This window comes from Fundulus heteroclitus, chromosome 13 (assembly GCF_011125445.2).
Source record: "Fundulus heteroclitus isolate FHET01 chromosome 13, MU-UCD_Fhet_4.1, whole genome shotgun sequence".
Taxonomy (NCBI): Eukaryota; Metazoa; Chordata; class Actinopteri; order Cyprinodontiformes; family Fundulidae; genus Fundulus; species Fundulus heteroclitus.
In genome coordinates this window covers 4,643,386-4,662,813 of record NC_046373.1, presented here as the reverse complement: position 1 = coordinate 4,662,813, position 19,428 = coordinate 4,643,386, and the positions used below count along the sequence as shown (strand labels likewise).

The 19,428-nt window shown below is 44.8% G+C and overlaps 1 protein-coding gene across 5 annotated transcripts in view; it reads left to right on the top strand.

The window, feature by feature from the left end:
- The window catches only part of trit1 (tRNA isopentenyltransferase 1), a 59,025-nt gene extending 45,672 nt beyond the window's left edge, over positions 1 to 13,353 (top strand). For all 5 annotated transcript variants that reach the window (XM_036144930.1, XM_036144931.1, XM_036144929.1 and 2 more), the window contains exons 9-11: positions 7,731 to 7,840; positions 9,717 to 9,828; positions 12,650 to 13,353. In XM_036144930.1, coding sequence (XP_036000823.1) covers positions 7,731 to 7,840; positions 9,717 to 9,828; positions 12,650 to 12,903 — 476 coding nt within the window. In that variant the 3' untranslated portion in view covers positions 12,904 to 13,353. The remainder of the gene's footprint in view (positions 1 to 7,730; positions 7,841 to 9,716; positions 9,829 to 12,649) is intronic.
- Positions 13,354 to 19,428: the final 6,075 nt, after the last annotated feature.

Genomic DNA, 19,428 nt, shown 5'->3' with positions numbered 1-19,428 from the left:
CTTCAGGTTGATCTGCAGCATCAGGTTCTCCCACATGAGCTGCGGATGTCTGCTGCTCCTCCAGAGTCGCCGTAGACAGGAGTCGTTGCTTTTGGTCCCAAAACCCCGAGGCCAGAAATCAGTATTCAACAAGACTCAATGAGACTAAAGACCGCAGAGCGTTCAAAAAAAAAAAAAACACACCACCTTGGTGTCATCATGGAGTCAGGCCTGAATGTTAACAGCCATCTTTCAAATTGATAGAACAAAGTGTTTCTTGTCCAATCAGGCACAAAAGTACCGGTGCATGCCTTCATTTTCTGAAGGCTACTTTATCGTTGTGGTGTCTTTACTGGTCTCTGCTTTTTCGATGACCTACGACTGATTGATTTTATTACAGCTGTCAGACCCCTGACCAAAAACTGGAAAATAGACTCCATCAAAACGACTGAACTGGGCCCCTGTTTGTAAATGTCTATAATATAAAATGGTGTTGTTGGTCTATGAGGCACTATAGGAAGATCAGGTCAGCATTCCTTGGGCAAGGCACCAACAGAGGCAGGTACTGTAGTTTCTCGGCTCCTCAGATCTCCAACCAACAGCTGAGATGTCCAGCTGCGCGTCGCCTACGTGTAAATCGGGACTGAACGTCGGCGTTTACTGCGGCTTTACCATAACCATGGCTTTATCGGTTAATTCCTCCCATGTCTCGCCTTTTTATTTGCTTTAAATGAGCTTTTTATCATTTTTGTCATGCTCTGTTTTTGCTGTTTGTCTGGCATTTCTTCCCTTCATCTCTGTGGAGCACATTGACTTTATTTGTGTGGTAATGACACAAATAAGCTTCCCCTGCCTTTCTTTGATGATCAACACTGCAAAAACGGAACTAAAAATAAGTCAAAAACTAATTAAAAATTAGTGTATTTGTCCTTGATTTGAGAAGGTAAATAAGATGATCTGCCAATGGAATGCTTTTTTTGACCACTAAAATAAGATAATTAGGTATTCTGCCCTCAAAATAGGAATAACTCATCTCCATCATCTTATTTAAAGTGCAAAAAATCTCATTCCATTGGCAAATCCTCTTATTTACGTGCTCAAATCAAGGACATATACACTACTTTCAAGAAAATGTGACTTATTCTTACTTTAATTTCTGCAGTGAATGTACAGCCGCTTCGCTTAAACGCCATGTTCTTTTGTCTTTCCCGTTTTGAAGAGTGGCTCAGGGAAGACACGGGACTCTGCGTTCAGCCACATGTACACTCCGGGGAAACTAGCTAGTTTCTAGTTAGTAGCTAAATGTTTTTCCTGCGTTTAAAAGTAAAGTACAAATCAAAAGATGCTTCGGGGGGGGGGGGATTTATAAAGACGTTTCGATTTGAAAAAGTCTGCTGTCGGTTAAGAACGGCGGCTACAGCGGGAGCCGAGAGGCCGAAAGGTGGAAGAGGAAGTGAAAGAGGACGGAGGCCGTTGGGGGAACCCGGGCAGAGTTCCAGTCGCAGCGACAGCCAGCGAGTCCCAGCTGGTCCAGGGGCCGAGCTTTTACAGCACTCACTTTGCTTATCCTCGCTCGGCAAACATGAGAGCGGCGCTGCAGGTGACTCCCGGCCCGCCTGCTGCAACAGGTGGACTCCTGTTTCACCGCACAATGCGCTCACCCTGACGCTGGCAGGCAGCTGCTCAGCGACAGGTCATCCTCCTCCTTCGGCAAATGGATCTCCGCCGGGAGCTTGAAAGGGAACCTTTGCGTCGAGCGCGGGCTCCAGGTTCCCCCGTGTTGTGTGAACGCCCTGGATCTGTTTACAGTCAGGGTACTCCAACCCTGGAGGATTAGCTAATTAGATTTTAGGTTAAAAACGGGCTTTGCAGCCGGGCTTAGACGAAGTTGAATGTCCCCCGAAGTCATACATTTGTTCTTTTGTCCCCCTCGGCGCGTCTTATCAGCCCTCTTTCAACACAGAGGGGATTAAAAGTTTAGAATTTCACCAGATCCAAAACGGGACAAGAGGCAGAGGGGCTTCCACCCAGCATCTGGCGAGCCCACCGCACAGCGTCTCCCCTTTATTTACCGTCACTTCACGCCGCCCGGCGGGAGGCTGCTAAATGTCAGAGGCAATTACGGGATGAGCGGTGGTGTTCAGAGAGATAAAGGAACAAAGTAGAGGAATGGCTGCAGCCGGTGGGAGCAGGATGTCGGCTGCTTAACGTGGACTATTTATTATATTTATTAGTCAGGTGACGCTGGTGTTTGACCGTCGCCCTGCTGCCGCTGCACCTCCCGGCACGGGCCAGTACTTCACAAAGTTCCACTTTTACACCTTCCGTCGTGTCATCCCTGTGCTTTAAAGTCCTTTTTTAATGAGATGACGGCAAAAGAGCCGTGGTTACCGGCATTATCGCCAACTTAGAAGTAAAACGTTACATAGCACCTTTTTTAAGATGCAAAGATCACAAAGTGCTTCTCGGTCAACATTAAAGCAAAGGCAGGTTTTAAAAGATAAGTGTCTTTCTGGTCGGTGCCCAAAGAAGAGCAATATAAGCCGTTGTCAGGACAGGAATCTTAAAATGCGCTCTAACATTCACTAGACGCCTGTGTGGCATTAGCAGCGGAGTCACCCGAGAGAATTTTAGTTTTAGTTGTTTGGAGGTTTTTTTCCTCCCAGACGTGACTAGCCAAAAGCAATTTTGCACATGCTCTGAAAGCGAGCAGTTTGAAGTAATACTTTATATTTTACTCGGTTTAATGTAATGATACGTGGCTGTTATACTCTAGCAAATCGGCTCTGAGCGTGGATCAGCACCAAAACAAGTGGAGATGGGCTCATGGACAATTTCTACACAGTAAGAGATTACATTAAATAAATATAATCTGAGATTCCCCAAATGCTTCCGTTTATTTGTACCGAATGGAAGTAGGAATGGAGCAAAATGCCAACGCGTGAGTGCAAATGGAGGGATGAATTGGCAGAGAGGTGAATTGACCCAGAAACGGTTCAGACTAAAATAGCCCCTGCCATCAGTTTTATTAAGGCGACTGATTTAAAACTACAGCTGAGAAGCTACAAGCAGCCTAGAGAGTCGAACTAATTAACAAGCTAATATCTTCTTGACATAGTTGTCATTCTGTGTGAGGAAATGGTCAAATATTCTGTTCCATGAGTTCTTCAACCATAGGTACATTTAGCAGGTGTGGATTATATTTATTTATTTATTTAGCTGACATCTGTGCATCAGAATCTGGTCAATCATAGTTGTAACTACATAATTTAAATATATACGGATTGTGCAGAGCGTCCTGGCTGCTGAAACGTCTGTCCACATACAGCATGCTGTATGCGCTTAACACTGAATTTGGACCTCAGTGTAAAATGGGCTGGAGGCCGTCAGCCTGTGACACTGCCGAGGCGTCTGTGCAGCGTTTCCCGCTCGTCCTTCCACTCAACTTTCCATTAGTACGCTCGGATACATCTCCTATGAAAACCCCTCCTTTAAAGCATTGACTTCACCTCCTTGTGCAGGATGTGCTGTAGCCTGGATCATTTTTTTATTATTGTTTTTAATAAAATCACTTCAATGACATTCTACATTTGGGAGGCAACTGCTGGAGTGCTGTTACAGCTGTATTAATCAGTGTTTCACGTCGTCTATATTCATGTTCTGGTATTTCATTAGATGGAGTAGTTGGTGCCATTGCGTTGTACATAAAGGTCCTTTTTCTGTTCTGTTTTGTTGAAACCTCCATGAAAATCCCCTGGCACCCGGGTTTTTTTCGGTTCAGAGAAGGAGAATCTCATGCCAGCCTTTTTCGACTGCGACTCTCTCATAAACTGAAACACGGTGAGCAGCAGCCAGCGCGGGTCACATCAACCCTGACTGCAGTTTAATACAGAATCAGCAGAGCCAAACAGAGGCCAGGGAGTGAGGAGTAAATGCTGAGCGGGAAGTAAACACAGGGAAGCTCACGCTGTGAAGCTAAACGAGGCAGGCGCAGGGCGCCATGTCGCCATCTAGAATCTGATTATTCTGCGTTTGGACACTTTGTCGCCGACTTGAACGCTCACAGCTGGCCCCGACTCGAAAAGGAAAAGCCACACGGCGCGTTGGAGCAGTCGAGTCGACCGCTTGTCGGACCCCGCGGTACGCAAAGAGGCGGCTTGTGCCTTAACACGGCGCTTGGATGCGAGCCTGTGGTCGTGTGGGGTCCGGTTCTGCGTAGTCTCTCTGTGCAGATGATCCGTCATCGTTTGGCACCCTGTGTTCCCCTGTAATAATGGAGGCCCAGACGGTTCCCACTGGAGCTGGAAACATCAGTCAGGATGCCGTCTGCCGGCCTCCACTTCACTCTTCAGTGTGTGTGAAAGGGATTAGGGCATAATTGAGTTGGCAAACAGTACTTTAAAGGTTAATGGGATTCATTTGCATGAGAATCTGCTTAAAGGTGGGGCTGGCCGCTCTGCAGAGGGGTTGATCACATCTGAAGTCGGAAGACAAATAAATACGCCCCTCTGTTCTGCGCCACGTCAGAAGATCTGTCCTCCAAAGACACGCAGCTTTGGGACAATACACCCCCCCCCCCCCCCCACACACACACACACACACACACACACACACTTAAGGCCAATCTGACTAAACACGAAACACTTCAGCCACGTAAGGGGTCAGCGTGGATGTGTCTCATAGCTGAAAGGCGGGGGGGGGGAAACATATCAAAGAAATTAGGCATCAATTTTATCAGGTCTCTATGGCAACCAGCCTTTCTTAATTGCTCGCTGTGATGATTAATACCGTGACAGACGCGGTGGTGTCGCGTTACAATCGCACGCTGCGTTGTGTTTTATCGGGGCTTTAAGTGATGGATCGTCTCAAAGTGCCACGCGTTTCTAAAGGGGAAGGAAATGATGCATGGAGGCAAGTGTTTCACACGAGAATCGGCATCTGTTTTCAGCAGCCCCAGGTCGGTTCAGCGTCTGTCAGCTTCGGATCTACAGGCTGACATGTTTGTCTGGTCTTCTTTGTGAATTGGCTCCAGCCCAGTCAGGTTGGATGGAGAGTGTCTGTCGACGTTCATCTTCACGGATTGCCCCAGATTCTTGGTTGGAGTGAAATCTGGACTTTGACTGGGCCGTTCTAACGCAGGAATGTGCTTTTGTTAGAAACCTTTCTGTATTCTGACTGTATGCCCCAGGTTGTTGGAGGGTGAACCTCCCTCCCAGTCTCAGTCTCTAATCCATATAGCCTAACCTTGCTATGAAACCTCTTCACTGACCTGGCTGAGGTCCTTGGTCTTAGTGGCGCTCTTTGTTCACTAACGTTCTGTAACTAACCTCTCAGGTCTTCACAGAACAGCCAGATATCTAAATCCCACACAGTTAAATTCTACATATTAATTACTAGACTAACTCAAGGCGGCTGGTTACATTAGATTCTGTTTGGGCGTGTCCAAAAAAAAAAGCACAGAATTTTTTTTTCTTTCTTTTGTAAAACTATTTTCTGAAAACCATTAATCTCCTTCCATTTAACATCGTGCACTACTTAGTGTTAAAAGCTCAATAAAATCCTTTTTTTTTTCATTTCTCTTTTTGATAAACTTTAAAAGTAATTCAATAAAGGCTTGTTGTTTGTTGCTCAGATCCAAAAAAAAAAAAAAAAAAAAAACAGCCTCCAGACAGCAACACACGGGTTTAAAGGGGGTGAATTAGCATCAGCGCTCTAATCGGTAAGCTGATTTGAGCTGTTTGAGTCTTTTTATTATTCAGCCGATTTACAAACCCACACGTAACCTGCTCCTTTCCTTTAGTTGGACAAAACGTGTGCAAGTTGCTGGAGAATAGTTGACAAGAAGACTTGTTGTTCATCGTGAGCTGAAAGCTAGGTACAGACTAAATAAGCATGATTTAAAATGAATAAAAATCATCTTTATTGAATCTAATTTCTCTACAATACAAGTCTAGCATTGATCTTTAGACATTACTGAAGGGTGATAATGAAAATAAAATCAAACTTTAAGAACCAGCAGGAGTTGAAGAACGTATTGTACTTTTAAATTGCAGAATATGGTGGTATTCTTCTCTAATATCTAGCCTGAACAGTGTTTTTCATTATGTTTTGGTGCCAGAAAGTCTCCAAATTTTAAGAAAAAAAGGTCAAAATTAGACTTTCCTGATGCTTTTCAGATAATTATATATATATATATAAAAAAACACTTCTTCTAGGGCTTTTGATAAACAGTCAGCACTACTACAACACAGCTACTACTGAGCTGGATGTCCTACTGATGTTAATAAATATGCGTTTCTAACAATAATGCACCGAACTGAGTTCCTCAACTCCTGCTGGTTCTCAACTTTTGGCAGCTACTTAAAGCCAGAGATTGAAATCAGCTGAAATTGTCTTGATGGATCTGCTGATTGTTTATTTTGCCATCCGGGTTGCTTAACTGCATCCAAACTAAAACCTCCCTCCATTTTTGGGTCCCCAGACACGTCAGCTAACGGCGTACGCTGCGATGGACTGGATTTTCATGCACTGATGCATAAGTAGGAATAACGCTCTATTGTCTTCGTTTCATGAAGCCGAGAACCTGCAACACATTTTCTCACATACATTGAGAAGGTGGAATGTGTAATGTGTTGGGAACAGGAAGACGGCGCGTCGTCCGATGAACGTTAAATTGATAGCCGTACAGAGGGGCTCAATGCGAAGTCACAGAGAAGGCGAGGCTGAAAAACTGAGGCAGCAGGCTGGTCCAGTTTGCTGACGGGTCTTTGCAGCAACTCTAAATGACACTCAGTATTTAGGAGGGCCTCTCTGTGCCTGAATGCAAGCCTGACCAGGTGGAGGCAAGCTCATTTTGAGACGATGGAAGATCTCCTGAGGTCTCTCCTCACAGATCCTGACCAGGGCATCACGGAGCTCCTGGACAGTCTGAGGTCCCACTTCACCGGGGAAAGGTCTAACAATGGCTCTAAGGGTTTCATCCCAATACCTAAAGCGAGTCAGGGGGCCGTTTGAGGCTCAGTCGCATAAGATCAATCCCTGCTGTCGTTGCATCAGCCTGTCCTCCGTCAGCGGAGGGCAGGGCCGCTTTAGGCGGTCACTCAGACACTCAGACAGTAATAGAGGTGGAGCAGGGGCTGCAGTTTAAAGCTAAAACCTGGCCCAGACACTGCTGACTGCTGCAAAATGAAAACACGGGGGCAGGAACAGTCCGAGAGCGAGGGAGTGACTGAAAGCCGAAACGAGACTGATGGCGATGGAAAGGGATGCTGCGCATGATGAGGAGGAGGAGGAGGAGGGGGGGACGGATGGAGGGGAGGAAGGGGAGAAAGACATTATCGAGCCGCTGTGAGTCAGCAGGTTGACGAAGCTCCGGGGTGCGGCTCCGGCGCGTCACTTCCCCTGCCCGTCTTCTTTCCAGTCGGTACCGGTCCGGTGAAACCAGCCGCAGCCTGTTTGATCTGCTCAGAATCGGATGGAGCAGGTCACAGACGGGGATTCTGAAATCCTCTATTAGCTTGAATTTATTGCATTTATTTCACGACGCCTAGCGTGAGATCAATTAGTGCGCTCGCTGTCCACTGAGAGCCTGAAAATGCAGACTTGTCATTAACGAGACGAGGCGGATCAACTCTGGGGTTTTCTTCCATGAGCGTACGAGAAATAACCAGATTTAAAGATCGGGCTCGTACAAGTTTACGTTATAAAGTTCCTCCTTTTGTGTGTGTGTGTGTGTGTGTGTGTGTGTGTAGGACCAGGAGACAGCGTCCCCGCTGTGTACGGCCTGGATGTGACAGACGTGTCGAGGTGGGAGGACACGGTGCTGAAGCCTGCACTGCAGATCCTGGACAGCCTCAGCAAGGTTAGGGCCTGAGTGGTCCGCCAGCTGCCGGGGGGATTCAGCCCGACAGCTTTCCTCTCCCTCATTGTTTGGCCCCTTATTGCTTACTTTGCTCCTCCTTTCTTTTTTCCACTTTAATTCCATTGTTTAACACCGTTTTGCTACATTTTCCCTGTCGTGTTTTTTGTTGGGGGTGTATATTTTTTCCTCATTCTGCCTTCCCCTCCATCCTCCCTACCAGCTTAGATGGTTAACGTTGTTATTTTAAAGCAGGGATCATCAAACTTCACGTTCAAAGGTCCAAATCAGATTTTTAGATGAAGCCAAACAGCAAAGCTTTTTTTTTTTTTTTATATATGTTGAATTTATTTGTAACTTAAAAGCAAAGGAATTGCTCTTTAATGAGCTCCACTGTTTTCAAGAACGTTTTAGCTTCAACTTCAGAAACTGAATTACTTTTTATGCCTCAACAAAGAGATTTTTTTTTTCTCCACACAGCAACGAACAAAATAAATAAAATTAAACCAAAGTGAAGCGAGACGCTGGTATATAAAAACAGCCGAGGTTAATCTTACAGATACCCAGAGAGTGTTATGTAATATACAGCAGTCACATTTAAAAAAATGGCTATAGGGCATCGTTTTTTTTCTTTTCAAAGTTTATTAAGAACAACACAGCAGCCTTGACAAGAACACAGGAGTACAAAAAAAAAAAAAAGAAGTACAAATGAAAAGAAATTAAATGGACAACTTGAGTTCATTGAAGCAAAAGATGCCAGGGTTTCTAATTGGTCTAACACACAAAATGAAGAAAAGTTTGTTAAAATGTGTGAAACGATGACACATTTTATTATCCAGCCAATTCTGGTGGGAAATTATTTGTTTTTATAGATAACCTTAGCCCACATAATCCTTTTATATGGAATTACAGATACATTATGTTCATAAATGAAGAATCAAGCCTGTAGCATCTGTTTACGAAAAGACAATTTTAGGGGGATTCTGATTATTATAGTGCAGAGCAAAATAAAATCAAGGCCACCTACGCCACTAATGTGGAATAAACTTTCATAAGAGTTGGACACCATTCCCTAGGACAGAAACTAAGTGGGGATGAAATATGTCTTCATTTTTTCCTACTGGAAATCATCTTCTCCATTTTTAATTTGCCGATAGTCCAAGAAACTCTTTCATTCACCTAAAAATGTGTCAAATCACGCAGCTAATGTCTTTGATCACAACAAGTGTAATTGGAAGCTTTACATTTTCTGTTAAATCACGTAAAAAAAAAAATCCGTCCTTATTTTGTAATGTCAAAAGCATATATGAGAGCAAACGAAAAATGCGTTTTCTAAACTAAAAGCTCTTTACGTATAAAAACTCACTGTAGTGGATTTTCAGGATGCGATCCAATATTTTGTCGGCGTGGACAGACAAAATCGGCTCTGATGCGGGGCTCAGCTGGCTCTCAGAAAGCCGCGATGATGTTTGAACAGCGTGCCCAGGCTCTCTCATGTCTTTCTGAAACTTTATGAGTCTTTCTCTACTATATGGCTACAAAACCTTGTAGATACATGAGAGTTTGCAGAAACAACAGGCTTAAATCAGCTTGCTCTCTCTCTGTTGTGATACGACTCGTTGATAATTTGCCTATTTGTTGTCCCAGTTTACTGTGCGCAGACAAAACATCCAGAAAGAGTTTTTTTCCTGCTTTATGAATGAAGCTTCTTAAAAACCTTGATATACCCTGATGTCCTCTATTGCCTAGTCTTTGTTAATGTTACATATTGCTTTCTAAGGCTCTTTAATCCACCACCATTCATCGGTCATTAATGCTCGTTCTGTCCCGTCTGGAAGTGGGTCAGTATAATTCCCATTTGCTCTCGTCCTGGTGTCAGGGCGAGGAACCAGCTACGGCGCCCATCAGAGTGCAGGGCCAGAGAAACAAGCGCAGCCACCACACCTGCGACCTGTGTGACAAGATCATCATCGGAGACCTGGAGTGGGCAGGTGAGACTGTTAGGGCAGGTTTTCCCTCTCATCGTTGGCTACAGTTATTTATCTAACCAGACACGCGTGTGACGCAGACGGGTGTCAGCCTGGAAGTTCAGGCTGACACCTTCAGGAAGTTCAGGCTTGTGCGTTAGGTTCTTCCATCTGTTAAAACGGCGCCCTCACTGCTGGCACCCCCTGGTGACCACGTGTGAAAAGCATTCACACGTCGTCGCTGTAGCGCATTCCCACAACAGATTTAGAGAAATCCAGCCATAAACTTTAGGTTTTAGATTTTCTTTCTTCAGTGGGGGAAAAAAACGCCCCTTTAAGGTTAGCTGTTTGGTTTTTAATCATCAGTACCACGGCTGTTGGCTCCACTGCTGTCAGTACTTCATAATATCGCCCTTAAGCCAACAGGACAGCACTTTGTTCTATTCAAATGTACTTTGTTATTCCCAGAGGGACATTAGATGTTGTTGTAGCTCATATTATGGATGGTTACTTCAAAGAGTTGTAGCAGATGGTGGCGTCCGTGTGCAGGAAGGATCTCCTGTAGCGGTCTGCATCACAGCGGCTCTGGAGAAGCCTCTGACTGAAGAGTCTGTTGTTGCATGACAGGCTTATGAAGAGGATGCCCATGGTTGTCCGTAATGTTCTTCATTTTATGAAGAATCTTTTTTGTGCAATCATCTTCGGGGGTTCCAGAGGCGTCCTTCTTTATCGGCTCGCTGAGCTTCTCTAAGGCTACGTTCACACTGCAGCCTAAAGTGACCCAATGCGGTACCGCGCGCGAGCTATTTTTAGAAACACAACGTCACGATGACGTCACATCACGTGGTACGCAGTGGGGCAAACTCCGGAAACCCGCCGCTGTTTTGCTGTAAAAGAGACGTGCTTTACCCTTGGTTTTACTCGGTAAACGACTGCTTTTTCCAAATCTAAGACCATGGTTTTTAAACATTGTTGCTATGGAACGTGCAACAGCGACTCGAGTTACGCTGATCGGCCGCATATGAAGGATGTTTTCTTCAAGACTGCCAAGGAGAAACGTGTACGCTTGGAACACCGGGGCGGTCGGCCTACACAACAGTTCAAGCCGGAAAAAGTTACCAAATTCAAGTACATATGTAGCAAGCATTTTGTCGGAGGAAAGGGCCCAACCGAAGAACATCCTGACCCAATTCCAGCGACATCAAGTCAAGGTAAGAGTATTTTGGTGGCCGACATGTTAATAAAGTAGCGCCTGCTACCATGACAGCATATAGGCTATCATGGTAGCAGGCGCTAACATGATAGCCTGCTACCAGGCTTACTCAAAAACATTTCAAATGAGACAAACATTAAACATATACCCATTCCTGGACGGTGATTGCAAACAACAACAAAAAAAACGGCCGACGCTGCCATGATCGCCGCGCAGGAAAAAAAAAAACAAAGCTTACCGTTCGATCAACTCGGCCAGTTTTCCGGTCTTTTTAAGCCCTCGACACTCAAGCCATCGTTTGAGCTGAAGGTTGGTGTGTTCTTCGACAGTGCGACCAGTAATCCGTGTGCCTGGGACATCGTCTTGGGAAAGTTTAACGGCTGTAAAGTCGGTCTTATCTGTTATCCGTGCGTTCTCTCCTGTATGCGTTCTCTCCTGTATGCCCTACCTAAGCGGCAAAAGGGGCGTTGCTCTTGAGACGGTGACGTCACGTGCGCGGTACCGCATTCCGATTTTTTTTGCCCATATGCGTCCTGGATCTGATCTTTTTATGACAGTCTGAACAACACAGATCTGATCTTTTTCAAATGCGACCCAGGCCGCTTGGATATGTGGTCCTGAATCCGATACGTATCTGATCTTTTCAAATGCGACCTGTGTCTGTACGGCCGGGTCACATTTATCCGACCTGTACGTCACCGATACTCGATAAACGTCACTATTCTGCTTCCTGCTATGCAGAAGCGGGAAGAAAAACGACACCCATAGCGGACTACAATGAGAAGAGCAGTCAATGGAGGGAAAGCTCCGGTTAGAAAATAAATTAAAGACGGCAAAATGCGCGGCAGCATTATAATCCATGTTTAATTCCGCAAACACTGAGGACGCTTTGCTACGTGTGACGTCATCGCGTCCTCGAGTGTGCATGCGGGACACTTAGGTTGAACGCATTCAGTTCACACAGGAGATCACAAACAAGTCGCATATATTTGGAAATGTGAACGACCACGCAAAAAAATCAGATTTCACAAAACAATCGGAATTGAGCGTTAAGGCCTGCAGTGTGAACGTAGCCTAAGTCACTGGCTCTGGCCCTCTCCACAGCTGCCATGTGGAGAACGTCAGCAGCATCTCGATGCAGCTGCTGAAGGAGCTCTCCCTCCCTAAGAAATGTGGTCGACTCTGTCACCTCTTGAAGGCTTGCTCCGTTTTGTTGACATCCAAAATAAGCTCGTTGTTTCCACACAACGAAAGAGATGATCAACTTAGAAATGTAAATGACAATCCTGCAGTTCCATTTATTTGAATGGGATTGTCACCGATGCCTGTGTCTGGAGCAACAGTGATTTTGGATTAAAAAAAACATTTAAAACTTAAGATTAATACAATCTTAAGTTTTAAATGTTTTTTTTCCCCCAAAGTATACACGTCCCAAAATACCAACTCAATTAAAGGTCCATTTTTTTTTTTTACCCTTCTTTACAGGGGATGCCGATAACTACAAAGGATGCTGCATTTTAACAGGCAGCAACAGCTTAAAACCTTTAAAGGTTTAAGAAAAACGATAACAAACTTCTATCATTTCCATTTATACCCATGACTGTTTCTGTGCCTTTCTTTTTGTACCTGTAGCTCACCTGAAATCCAAAAAGCATCACTATCACGTGAGGAAGAGGAGGAAGTCGGATCCAGGATGCGACCCGCCTCAGAGCGCCGCTGCTGCTGCTGCACCCGCCATCTCTGCAGAGGGCCCCGCCACGACGGACGGCGGAGCTGCTGCTGCTGCTGCTGCTGCTGCTGCTGCTGGCCCGGACTGCACAGAAACCTCTCAGGGTTCTTCCACAGAAACGGGGACAGAACACACAGAAGCACCGGGAACGCCTTGACGGCTGTCCGAGCTACGGCTGTGTTAATTAGGGCTTCCACTCCCATGTTTCTGTTGTTCAAAAACTCTACAAATGACCTTTATTAATGGACGATAAAAAGATCTTGTCAGTTTGGTTGCAAAACTAAATCTGACACATTTGTGCCTTTTTTTTTTTTAACTTGCGTTTTTTAAGAACTGCTCAGTTCCATGTTTTTGCAGAAAACGCCTTCTGTGAAGTGCTGACATTGTTATTTATTTCCCCGTTGCTACAATCTGTTTCCCAAAGGGTTGCCTTTTAGATGTTGACTTGACATCAGTAAAACGGTAAATTAGAAGCTCCTCAGCTCATGGGTGTTTTTTTTTTTTTTGTTGCATTTCTATCGATTAAGAACACAAAATTCACTATGCAGTGCCTCCCCAGATTATTGAGACCCATTTAAAACTACTAAATAAAATCCTGTACAATAAATGTCTTCACCTCATCCGTAAACAGAAGCTACCAAGAGGTCCTTGGTAACTCTGGAGGAGCTGCAGCCACCCACAGCTCAGGTGGGAGAATCTTGTCGACGACAAATAAAGCATAACGGTTGTTCACGCCACATAGCTCGACTTTAGTCAGGGAGAGGGAAGAAGAAAGGCCATAGTTGGGGAAAACCACGAGCCACGTAGCTCACAAAGTTCTCTTCTTAGATGGAACCAAAGTGGAACTTTTTGACCTGCGTGTGGGACAGAAAACTAAACCTGCACATCATGTCTGCAAACATCACCATGACTACCGTGAAATATGTTCGTGGACATCGTCTTCCTCCACATAATTTACGTAAAAACTTCTTCCTCCCAGCTCTGCTCTCAGTCGTGTCGTTCTGTCGCGAACGATCAAGAGAAGCCTGAGGTTGTAGCAAAAGGACTAATCTGAAAAGGTCTGAGGGGTCTGAATACTTTGTGGAGGCTCTGTGGACTTCCTAGTTCCCCCGCCCGCCGCTGGCAACAGTGTCACCTTTCTGTCGTTAGAACCTCTGTTCTTAGTTCGCCTCCTGCCAGCTGGCCGTATCGTCCTGGAGGACCTCTTTCTTCTTCTTCTTCTTCTGTGTTTGATCGACTGGCTGGCTCCAGGCTGGCAGCGGAGGCTGTTTTTGTGCAGGGCTGACTGTTTATCCAGCAGCGTGATAAAGCCCTTCCTCAACAAGGTGTGTCTGCCTGTCGGTGAAGCGCTGACACAATATCTGGTGGCATTTTTGGCGCTCCCTTTCCATCTGCCCCCCCACCCATCATTTGTTCCCTGCTAACAGTCATCTCTTATTGTATTACAACACTTGCTGTTTTTGATGGGGGCTTTTTTTCCACTTTGGTTCACATGCTCCTGTGGTTTGACCTCATCTGCATGACTAAAAATATTTCCAGCTGTATAATAGGTGGAAGTGTGTCCCACATACGCTCTCTCTCTCTCTCTCTCTCTCTCTCTCTCTCTCTCTCTCTCTCTCCAAACTGGGTCGAGCTTACTGGGAGCTTACTGTACCGAATGGAAGCAAAGGTCAGCCTGCAGCAGGTTCGCTACTCCTGCTGCCAGATGAAACTGGTCAGGCTTTTTTTTCCCCCCCTGTCTTTCACATTTTTTCACCTGTTCGTACTAGAGACCAAACGATGGAAGTGATTGTTTAAGTTGAACGGAGAGGAAAGTCTCACGCGGTCCTCCTCACACTCGCCGTGCTCTTATAGGAAGGCCCTCACTGAGTTCGGCTTGGCACCGCCAGGCTCTGCTGCGTCTCTCCGCACCGTTAACAGACGCTAGACTCCCTTGAACTTTACGCAAATTCATAGAAGTGGAGATGTAGGGCAGCCTCCACGGTTACGAGGCTAATCAGTGACTTAGTGGATCTCTCTCTCTCATTCTATGCCTGCATGGAGGCTTGAACTCTTCACAAATCCTAAAACATTCCCCTCACGCATGCAGGCTTCTTCAGTATTTTCTGAGAAGTCAGGGCGTCAGGGCGCAGGTCTCACCTGTGCGTTTTCATACGCATTAACTACTTTCACCGCTCCCCTGTTTCCACACCCGTCCAGCCGGGCCGAGGCTGTAAATGTAAATGTTGCGGGGCCGTCCCGTGCATGAGGCCCCGTGCAGGGAAACCACAGCCTGGCTCAGGCTGCACGTACTCTTACCTACGTGTAGCTGAAACCAGGTATTTGCATACGCTGGATAAAATGACAGAACTTTTTTTATTATTATTATTATCAGGTCAGAGTTGAATATTTTCATGTTTGAGGTCAGTTATGATTACCAAAATGATTATTGTTTCCTAAACATCCCGATGAGGAGAGATTTTCTTTTTATTTATTCCTTTAGGGTCAGAAGTTTGCATACAGTAAGATCACAATGCCTCTTAACGATTTGCGAAAGCCTTGATTATGTCATCATGGATTTGCAAAGGCCTGATGGGATTAATTGACAACATCTGAGTTAGTAGAAGGGCACACCTGTAAATTTATTTAGGCAACACCTGAATCGCACTGCTTTCTCTGGTGTAATATCCAGATGTCTGGAGGTGCAACATTTTCTGTTCAATTCTAAGCAAGCCACGGGTTCTGTGTGACAGGTGAACATGTGTCTGTGCCCAATGTGTGATTCCAGCTCACAACGAAAGCTAAAGACTCTCAGGAGATGCTGGCTGAGGCTGCTGGGAGTGTTTTTATTCACACTGAAAGGTCCTGGGCTGCAAAGCTTATCAAGGATGAAGAGAACAATACTTCAGAATCGACACAAAATGCCCAATTACAATGTGCAAATGCTCTCAGGGACAAAGAAATAAATTTTGGCAGATATGAGTTCATGTATTTACAGATAAATGATGGCAGCTGTTCACAGTGCCTAGTTAACATACCTCTTAGTTTTTTGTTATTATTACTATCATCAAATCAATCTCTTAAGAGCTTGACAAATGCTTTTAGTTTATGTCTTTTCATAATGTTAGTGGATTGTATTTGTGTCACTTAAGGGCTTTCGGAGCAAACAGACGACGTCATTTTAGATGCACTCACTTGGAAACGTCTGTTTTGTATTTGCAGAGTAGAACAAAATCATCACCATTCCTGTATTGAGACTAGATGCAGCTGCTTTCAACGTATGAATTCAAATGTTTATCAAAATCTTTGCAAGTTGTAATCCAACTTTAGCTATGGTTTTGATTTATAACTAGGTAGTCCCCCTGTAACACTATTAATCGTCCACCTTTTTCTATAAATAGATCAGGAAGAAACTGCTGTTGGGGAAACGGCACCACATGGTTCAACACAGATTTGATCACCACATAAGTCAAGATGTCCCAGAAAAATCCTGCGGCATGAACAGATCTGCAGATCTCACATGCGTTGTGCACCGCGGCTCAATCAACACAACAGCGCCTCGAATATCGCAGCCCTGACGCAATAATACCACTCTCTAGTCTGCTCTGCTAAAGATTTCCTCACCTCAGCATGCCAGATGCTTTAAACTGAAGGGGGATGCCCTTCCTGATTCATTCAGCCAATAATTTTCTGACCAGGTGGCATATATCATTGAATTATTATTTCCAGATGGTCAGTTGATCCTTAAATATGTAAAAACTAAATAAATAAAACAAGACTTCATGGTAAAACCGAGGACTTTGTCCTGACACTGCAGAACACCAGGAGTTTCACACCCGTGTTTCTCCAAACAGGAATTCTGTATGTTTATGTCTGAACTAGTTGGCTTGATAATGACTATTAATTATGGGATTAGACAAAATACACTCTAAATTGAAACTTTGGGCACCCGGATTTTGTTTCCAAACAACTGCTGAAATTCTATGTTGTGTAATTCTTTCATACGAATTATTAAAAACATTCAAGATCAATGATTTAAGGAGGATTTTTAACACAAACCTCTGACTGGAACTATGATAAACTAATCTGCTTGAAAGAAATCCGTGTTTTTCTTCTCCATCTCTTTAAAGCCCCGTAATCTTACTCGTGCTGCGTCTGTAAGGCAGGAAAAATGGCATTTTTGTAACTTTATTTTCTCTCTAGGAGTGGAAAACAAAAGCTAGACGTTTGACCTCATTTAACCCAACGACTGTGTCTTTTCTCCCCCAAGGTGATCGCTCCGCATTTCTCCTTTTGTTTCTGGGTCGACCAATAGGATTTGTCCTCGTTTGCCATAACGAACTGAACGGTCAGGTGGGATTCTTGTGGTTGAAGGGTCTGTGACTTTAACCTCCCGCTACTTTAATGTGAATATTTTCATTTTCCCCAATCTGCAACTTTATACGTCCTGACGTGGCATTTCATCAAACGTTGATGCAACATTATATTATTTTTTTTGTCTGTTTTTGCCTCGGTAAAACTTTGTCACTTTCACGCAGAGGGAGTCAAACGAGCTGTGTTTTTGTGCCCCCTCTTCAGCTCGCAGCTCCACCGTAGTGGTGTGTCATCCAGTGACTGTGCGTCTGGGTAGTTTAAAGTCCTCTTAATCCTAATCTCTAATCCCATTTGACTAAACATTCTCTGCCATCTGGTACTGGCTAGACAAAAAAAAAAAAAAAAAAAACCCTCCTCACGCACCTTACGCACACGCAGCTAATCGGACCAAGGCGCAGCTGTAGCTGAAGTCTTTGTGGCAAACCCGTTCCTCTGCTAACGCGGGGCATGTTTACTGATAACTCAGAAGGCTAAATATTTGTCAATGGCAAAATACTAGACACCACACGGTCCTGTAATCTCTGTGCGTGGAATGTGAAGGACCTGGCTGAGAATGTGCCTCTGTGCGGAGGGCTCAAAACATTTACAAATCTAAAGGTCAAGTGTCAGCCTGTAAACAGAGCTCATTTGCACCTTTGACTTCATTTCTTTCCACCCCCCTTATCTTTAAAGTTGGATGTGGCTTCCCGTGGTCAGGGTCAATGTTTAGCCGTTTGTAGACAAAGACGATTCAGAAGTTGCGCAGCTGAGTGAGAAACATAACACTGGCAGGTGTGACTCAGCCTCTTTGTTCCTGCTGTATTGTCGTGTGTGTGTGTGTGTGTGTGTGCTCTCAGTTAGGGTGTCGTTCCTGCTTTTACGGCGCCAGTTCAATTAGAAGCACCTCTACAAGTGCTCCACTTCACTTTACTGCTTCTGTGTTTGTACAACACCTCGAAAAGCATTTGATCCCTTAAACTTTGAATATTTTATTGGCATTTTATGCGCCACGAATATCGTCACGATGCAATTCAGAAGACAAAATAACGGTTTATTCAGTCGAATCACACCAACAGATTTCATGCCAAGTACGTACATTTCAAACTGTCCCTTTTGGTTGTCCAACAATGCAGTTGATTCAGTTTATTATTCAGATTCCTGTCCAAGGAAGCCCAGCAGATTGCATCGAGTCATTGACTTCCAGCATTCACTCCTCCTGGATGAGCATTTAGCAACAGTGGACAGTCACTTGCATTGTGTTGTTGACTTTGCAGCAATCCCTCACAGGGATGCATGTGGCGACAGTGGAGAGGAAAACTCCCCTTTAACAGGAAGAAAACCTCCAGCAGAACGAGACTCGGTGTGAAGGGTCATCTGCCCCGACCGACCGGGGGTTAGAGAGGACAGAGCAGAGACACAAAAGAGCCACAGAAGCACACATTGACCCAGGAATACTTTCTATGAGAGAGAGAAAAGCAAAAAGGTGATGGCTGTAGTAGCTCTCTTCATCCAGGAGAGAAACAAAGCCAAGCAGAAGAACTGAGCCAGTTTTCAAGTTTATAGGATGAAAAAGAGAGTAAGTAGCAGTAAAAACTTAGCTTGTTTACAATATGTCGAATCGTACGTGTAGCCTTACAGCCAAGCCGCAGAAGAAACCGTCGTACCATCCTGGTCAGGATAAACGGGTGCCAGAGGGCGCCATGTGTAAAGCTGGCATTATGTGTTGTTTGACAAGGAAACACAGAAAGGCTGGGTCTGTTGTTAAACCCAGGAAAAGAGTTGGGGTGCACCAGAAGTGGACCAGATATTTTGAAAAGACCAGCAGCGTAAGATGTTCCTGAAAATCGCTGAAGATCAGACAGTCGGCCTTTGCTCTTCCCTCACACGGTGCCGATGTTGAGGTTTTCTCACTGATGCAGAGCCAGTGGACCAAGGAGAGGAATCAGCCTCCCGTTGAGTCACTCCGGTGGATTCTGTGTGTGCGACGTCATTCAAAAGACACTTCTCGCCGACCTTTGTGCCTATTTGTTAAACAACCAAAAACTTTGGAGTCAGATCAGCTGTGCAACAAAATATGAACGGAGGATGGAGAGGAAAACTGAAGAGTGCAATATACACGTGTTTGTTGAATAAGCGTTTTTGTGCGAGCGCTGCTTTTTATTTCTAATATTACATTAGAAAGAAAATAATATTTATTACCTCAGAACATTTGATCTTTGTTTGTTAGTCCAGACCAACTCGAAAAGTGAGCTATTGCTCACCCATGTTCATTTTCGAACACAGAAGAGTTGTATTTTCTACACTATTCTTCATTTCCGAGATTTCAAAGCCACTTTTGTACTTATCTGAA